A 7,810-nucleotide genomic window follows, 5' to 3' on the forward strand; every position below is an offset into this window, starting at 1 on the left:
TCAGAATGACTTTGGAGTCGTTGGGCCTGAACTCAAGGTGTGCAGGGCTCACGGAGAGGGCCTGCAGGTCGCCAACGTGCTTCACCGATGCTAACGCTCCAGGGCATTCATGTGTTGACATCGTCAACGATTGGTTGATTTTAGCTCAATTTGAGCACATGGCAGTCCAACATCGAGATGTTGTTCTGTCTCACATGAGAAGGTTAGGGCTGAGACTTAATGCCAAGAAGAGTGTGCTTCTTCCAGCTCAAACTACCAACTATCTAGGGGTAGTCTGGGATTCCATCACGATGCAGGCACGCCTGTCTCCTGCTCTGGTGAATTCCATTTTGTCGGCCATGAATGGGGTGAAATTAGGCCAGTCATGCACTGTAAAACAGTTTCAGAGACGACTGGGTCTGATGGCAGCTGCGTCCAACGTGATACCTTTTGGCCTGCTGCACATGAGACCCTTACAGTGGTGGCTCAGGTACAAACAAAAAATTTAAAACATACCTTGAGTGGAGGAACATCTCTTCAGCCTCCTGCCAAGACAGGCCCTGCAGCTCGCAAAGGGCATGAATGATGGCCTGTACAAATAAACCAATTTATAAAATAAAACAAAACATGCACACACTGCAGAACATAAACATGCTCATGTTCAAACATGTTTTGGGCTTACCTCAGGGAGGAGACATGCACAAATTAACTCCACCTCATCACTGTAGGTCAGCTGCATTTGGGTTTTATCAAGAACTCCTTTCATGTAGTTATACAGGATTGTCAGGGACTGCTCATTTTCAATGTAGACAGGCACTTGAAAACGGGGTTTTAGTGGAAACACTAGTCTATTCGTTTTTTGGTGTAATAAGATGCCACATTGATTTATGCCATAAAACCTGGTAATTTTCAGGAATCACTTTAATAAAATTAATAACCTTACTCACTTGTCCAATGTTGCTACTTGCTAGCAGTTTTATAATGTTGGAAATTATTACGGTTACACACGCTACAAAAAAAAAAAGTTCATCAAAACAGCAGGTGGCACTGTCTGAAAAAACAATAGTTCTGGGAGTGCTGCTCTGAGCATGCAGGTCTGTGTGTGCAGTTGGGCCTCCGGGCCTGCAGCTTCACCCTACTCCCATGTGTTGTTTCGCACAGACAACATGTTGGCGGTCTCTTATATCAACCATCAGGGGGGTCTGAGGTCTCGCCAGTTGTGCAAATTAGCCCATCAGATCCTCCTGTGGGCCCAGGGGAAGCTCCTCTCCCTGAGAGCAGCTCTTATCCTGGGGCATCAAAATGTGGGGGCAGACATCCTGTTGAGGCAGGGGCCGAGGCCCGGGGAATGGAGTCTCATTTGAAAAAACTTTGGTTGTGCAGAAGTTTACCTATTTGCTTCGAAAGAACATCTCTTTGCCCACTGTGATGCTCTCTGACTCATCCAGCCCCTCTGGGGTTGGATGCCATGGTGTAGACGTGGCCGAAGTTACGTCTGTACACATTTTCCCCAATCGCTCTGTTCCCAGGAGTTCTGGAGAGGATTCGCCGAGACAGGGTCCATCTCATACTGATATTCAGCTAGCTTCATGCAACAGGCCACTGGATTTTCTTAATCGCAAAGACAACAAAGAGAAACCAACACTAGACAAGAAAACTCCAGATATAATAATTAATCTGATTTGTGCTGTGAATAAAAGTGTGTCAAAGGTGTCTTGTGACTTATGAGTGTATATAAGGCAAGCAAAGTCAATATCCCATCTCAAAATATGAACTGTACAGTGAAAGTTTCACACTGGATGTGCTGTGTCATGGTAAAGTGTCGTTTGATGGCATGTCAGATGGTAGGGAACACCCTTCCTCTGCATTTAATTAATATTTCAGACTGCAGAAATAGAGCTTAAATACGGAGCCCTGCACAAGACATGCAGGAAAAAAATAATATGCTAAATCATACGCACAATTTACTAATTAGTTCCCTTGATTTGCTAAATCATCAAGATTTAGTACATTGTGCGCATGATTTAGCAAATCGAGGGAATGAAATAGTAGGCCTAAATCGTGCGCATGTTTAATTTTTTTTCCTGCATGTCATGTGCGGGGCTCCATACTTACAGTATTTCACAATTGCTAAAACACTAAACCCCATTCTCTGAACCCAATGCTCAGTGGCCTAAACCCATTTGTCGAATCAGTCACTTTGTAGGCAAAACCTTAAACAAGTTCAGGTAGTTAAGACACTGTTTGCAAATCTCATCCACTCTTTTTGCAAAACTCTAAACACATTCTTACTCACTAAAACACATTTTGCACTGTGTTGCAAAATGGTAAATACATGTGGCAAAAGTTAAACACAACTACAGCACAGTTGTCATCCTTTAAACACAATGACTCAAAATTATTCACACTTATTTCTAATGATGTGATCAAATCAACTGTATACAATATAGGTCAGTTCAGAGTACACAGGTGACACAGGTGCTGAATGATAATACCAACAATAGATGGAAACAAACTGAAAAGTAGAGGAGGAAGAGTATGTGTAAGAGGATGATGAGGAGAAAGAGCAAGAGGTATGGAGACAAGGCTGTCAAGGCTGGATCCGGCACAGGTTTTTCACTTTGCCTGGCAAGAGACGGCATTGCCTGTGATGTGGAAAATGTCCTCAACAATATTCAATAATATTCAACAATATTATTGATCTGACAGTACTGACATTATAGGATGAGAACTGAACTAAGCTAGCCTAGATGATGACATCATTGTTTTCTGCAGAACTGCTTTATAGAGGGAAATAATTACAGTAATTTACATAATAATTGATGGTCTTTACAATGTAAGTGAATCAACACTGAACTGACTTCAGCTGAACAATGACACTATTTTCTTTTCGAGCTATACAGCCAAAATGAACCCTCTTTGCATTACTGATCATCATGTACTTGTTATCACTGTAAAGCTGCTTTGACTATACTATACTAAACTATACTATACTTTACTTTACTATACTACACTATACTAGACTAGACTAGACTAGTATCTGTGTAGTATAAATTGCAATTGAAATAAAGGTGACTTGACTTGATTTAGGCCAGACCCAACATGAAGACGTGATGCTGAAGCAGAATGAATCTCTCACTGACTCTGAACTTTGTTTTTTGTGTGTGTGTGTGTGTGTGTGTGTGTACTGTATCATGCTTTTCATTTAGAGTTTTCTTTGACCTTTTAGTCATTTGCATTTAGACTGCTGTATGATTGCAGTATTGAAGTACTGTATATACAGACATTCAATACTATATAATATTGAATATAATACTGTACTTGCAGTACATACAGTATACTTTAAATTCACATTACTTGTGATTTCTATACATTTTATGTAATCGCAAAATGTGTTTACTGTGTTACAATATACTTTTTTTTCTGTAACCTCATGTTCTGGATGTTGTGTTTTCCATTTTTTAATGTAGTGACTAATGAGTGATCTGTAGTGTTTATATATTGTTTAATGTGTGTATGATCTGAAAGCTTTGTTTGATTTTGCCATAAGAGTCAGAGGTTTTGTGAAATCAGTTTGAAGATTGGATTTGTGTTTAATGTTTTGAGAAAATGAGTGATGGTTTCAAGAAATGTGTTTTAGCAATTGTGAAATACTGTAAAAGTGTGTAGTCGATGAAAATAGATTTCTATAGAAGCATTTCTCTACCTAAGCCAACCCACCATCACTCTTTAAGAGAAGTAAAGGGGAACTTATCATCAGTTGTTGATTTTCAACAATAAACAGAACTTGCAAAGAGGTTTTTGTGGGATTGAAGCCTTACAAAATATGGGTAAGAATCTAATATGCACATTATATGGTGGTCACAAGACTTATTTATTTCGTTTCAATTTATTACTTTTTTAATTGCCTTTTATAGGCCAACTGTGATTGAATCCTCTTATGTGAAAAGTGAAATTTTATTTTAATTTTATGTGTTTGAGTAGATACAGTACATGCGGTTGAAACATTTAGGACAATAAATGAAAAAAAAATTCCTGTAATGCAGTCCTGTTATCTACTGTTGGACATTGCAGAATAGAAAAAAAAAAAAAAAAAAAAAAAAAAAACTTAAAATAGAAAATTAAATAAACTGATGAGAGTGTTAAACTCTAGGCTTCGTATGGCATCCTGGGGTAGATGTTGCATGTGAAATATGGCCTAACATATATTCAGATTCCAGAAACCAAAACTCACTGTATTTTTTTCTCTTGTTTTCATGTAGCAAGCACTACTATTGGAATTCAAAATATGACCAGAATCACTACGGACAATTCTACAGTGCAGACAGAGATCTTCTCAGGCATTAACATCTTCATAACATGCATTTACTTTGCCATCCTTGTTGTAAGTCTCATTGGAAATGGGCTTGTCATATTTGTGACTGGTTACAAAATGAAGACGACAGTCAACTCCATTTGGTTCCTCAACTTGGCGATTGCAGACTTCATCTGCTCCTTGTTTCTAATCATAAGAGCACTTTTAAACATTCACGGTATCTGGCATGCTGATACCTCCAAGTACGCATTTCTCTGGCTCATTATTTACCCAACCTTATCTGCTAGCATTTTTCTGCTGACAACTATTAGTCTGGACAGATGCCTGTGCACATGGATGGTTGTGTGGACCCGTAATAATCGAACCATATTCAAAGCCAGAATCATCTGCATAATTGTGTGGGTTTTATCCATCGGCTGCTGCATCCCTGCATTCATCAATCACTCAGTAGAGGAGAGTGAAGGAATCAATGGCTATCCTATTCAATACTTCAAGTTTCTGGTCACATACAGGTTTATAGTGGGCTTTGTTATCCCCTTCCTGATCATTGCATCTTCATATATAGCTATCAGTGTGCGAGTCAAACGTCTCAAAAAGGAGAATCAGTTCAGGTCTTACCGGGTCATTATAGCTCTGGTCCTGGCATTTTTCATATGCTGGCTTCCTGTACATGTCTACAAATTTTATAGCATAAGTGCAAAAGAGAAGCAGTTGAGCGATTCTGCTAAAGAGGTTCTTTCAAAAATGAATGTTGTAGTTAGCTTCCTGGTTAATATCAACAGCTGTCTGAACCCCATTCTCTATGTGTTCATGTGTGAGGAGTTTAAGAAGAAGCTGAAACAGTCTCTGCTGCTGGTGCTGGAGACGGCGTTTGCTGAAGATCATCTGGACTTCAGAGTCTAAAAGCAAACGAAAGATATCACCATCTCTATTCCTGCCAGCTGCCAGCCACATAAAGACAAACAAAGCACTCATAATTTATGGTCATACAGTGTAAGACATCATTCGTTAACTGTAAAGGGTGTGTTTTAATTTGCATACAATCACAATAAAAACAAAATAGTGTGCTTTGGTAAAATAAAGAAAACAAACAGGATATGCCACTTTCTGCTGTCTCTGTCTCCTTTCTGTGAACTTGTTTGTGGAGTGTGTCACAAAAAATAAACCAAAACTCACACATATTACTTGTCGCACTATTTTATCCTTTGTTTTGTTAAACTGTTATTTAAGTGAAATATATTTTGTGTATAGGCCCATTTATTCCTTATCCATGGGTTTCAAAGACGTCACTTCCGCTATGTCCGCCGCCATATTTGTGACCGGTCACAGCTGCGCGCTCTGTTTAAGTCTATGGTGACAGCAGCTACAACTAGCAGAGGAAGGCCAACAAAACACTCTCAGAAGGTTCACAACAAATTTACAATATGTCTGGGATACGTGGTGCTGTTAGCCGTTTCAACAGTCGTCAGAACTACACATTTATTTGATCCCAAAGGAGTTAGATCGGCAGAATTATTGGCTTCATTCAGAAGGGACCACACCACTGGCAGCCAAACAGCAATGCACAACATTAATAACTGCTGGGACTGTCATTTACATAAGATTATAATTGTATACAATATTGTATTAAAATATTGTGAATTCTAGTTGCTGTGTTTCGGCGTGTTATTACAGGATGAACAAATTCACGACACGAGCTGACTACATTACTTAGTTCAAGTACATGCGTGCATGATTTTGTGCAAATATAAGTTGTAATTGTATGTCTATCTTGTATAAATATATATGAATTACCCTATATAGGATGTGTTCCTTTGAGTTAATTAACTTTGTTTACGGGTTTTTATTCTCTTCAGCTTCAGCGTGCGCAGCTCAAACAGCAATGATTAAGTCATTAAAATGTTTACAGTAATATTAAAACTTTCATATTTTTAAAAAAAATAATACATTATTTTTAATAACTAGCTCTTATATTGTTCTTGTATTATATTCAGCAACACATGGTTTGATTAATAAGGATCACGAACAATAACAGATTTTTTTCTCAAATCATCTCATTTTGATAGTATTATTTGAGCTGCGCGCTGAATGAACATCCGTAAAATGAAGCGCTTTAAGTTAATTAACTCAAAGGAACACATCCTATATAGGGTAATTCATATATATTTATACAAGATAGACATGAAATTACAACTTATATTTGCACAAAATCATGCACGCATGTACTTGAACTAAGTAATGTAGTCAGCTCGTGTCGTGAATTTGTTCATCCTGTAATAACACGCCGAAACACAGCAACTAGAATTCACAATATTTTAATACAATATTGTATACAATTATAATCTTATGTAAATGACAGTCCCAGCAGTTATTAATGTTGTGCGTTGCTGTTTGGCTGCCAGTGGTGTGGTCCCTTCTGAATGAAGCCAATAATTCTGCCGATCTAACTCCTTTGGGATCAAATAAATGTGTAGTTCTGACGACTGTTGAAACGGCTAACAGCACCACATATCCCAGACATATTGTAAATTTGTTGTGAACCTTCTGAGAGTGTTTCGTTGGCCTTCCTCTGCTAGTTGTAGCTGCTGTCACCATAGACTTAAACAGAGCGCGCAGCTGTGACCGGTCACAAATATGGCGGCGATAGAATACAGTGACGTCACATGAAACCCATGGATATATAATTAATGTAATGCTATTTTCTTCTGAGACTAAAATTTCTAACTCTTCCTAGAGCTTTAACTCTACAAACTCCAAACTTGGCTTAGACCTTCAGACTGTTCTGACTTAGTGTGCTATATCTTTTCTAACTGACTGGACTTATGGCTTTCCTAAAAATGACTATTAAAACTCTGAAAAATCCCATTGACTTTCATTGACGGAATGTTCAGATGAGCCAAGACTGTTCAAACTCCAACTGTCAAAATTCAAATTTAAACTACGGAAGCCCATTAGACTCAATGAAGCTGGCATTCTATGTACTATTTCTAATTCACTGAAACTCATTCAAACTCAACCATCTATCCATCTATCCATTTATCTATCTAAACTCAGTCAAAATCCAGTGTGCGTCAGTTCTTGCAGGTCACGTCAGTCAAGCTCGCATCAGCTGACTTCCAGGTGACTTAAGTCTTCCTATAGGACTACGACACCTATCACGGCATTCATATATAAGCTCCTCAGTATTATCAGCAGCTATTGCATTTCTCAGGAGCAAATTACTCTCCTCCATCCCCAGCTCCTCCTCTCTTCAGTCAGGATTATTGACCTTATTATTCCCCTGAATCAGGCTAATTCTTGAAATATGTGTACATGTTAAATTATGACATTTAACGATATCTGCTTATGTTGGTCCTGTTCTTTTTACCCTAGGGGGGTTTATTGCTGCTCTCCCTGCTCTTATCCATGCTAGCCTGCATGGATGCGCAGGGAGTTCTTGCCCAGAACAGAACCATACCGCCAATACAAACTCTATGCATTTTCAGTCATCTGTCTATCTGTCTATCTATCTATCTA

At 38.6% G+C, this 7,810-nt stretch overlaps 1 protein-coding gene across 1 annotated transcript; it reads left to right on the forward strand.

Annotated features, from left to right (window-relative positions):
• The first annotated feature begins 3,691 nt into the window (after window positions 1-3,691).
• Window positions 3,692-5,475, forward strand: LOC125249361 (C3a anaphylatoxin chemotactic receptor-like). The gene is made up of 2 exons (XM_048161640.1): window positions 3,692-3,809; window positions 4,242-5,475. The coding sequence occupies exons 1-2, from the start codon at window positions 3,806-3,808 to the stop codon at window positions 5,195-5,197; spliced, it is 960 nt and encodes a 319-aa protein (XP_048017597.1). The 5' UTR covers window positions 3,692-3,805; the 3' UTR covers window positions 5,198-5,475.
• The last annotated feature ends 2,335 nt before the right edge of the window (window positions 5,476-7,810 follow it).

This window comes from Megalobrama amblycephala, linkage group LG16, assembly GCF_018812025.1.
Source record: "Megalobrama amblycephala isolate DHTTF-2021 linkage group LG16, ASM1881202v1, whole genome shotgun sequence".
Taxonomy (NCBI): Eukaryota; Metazoa; Chordata; class Actinopteri; order Cypriniformes; family Xenocyprididae; genus Megalobrama; species Megalobrama amblycephala.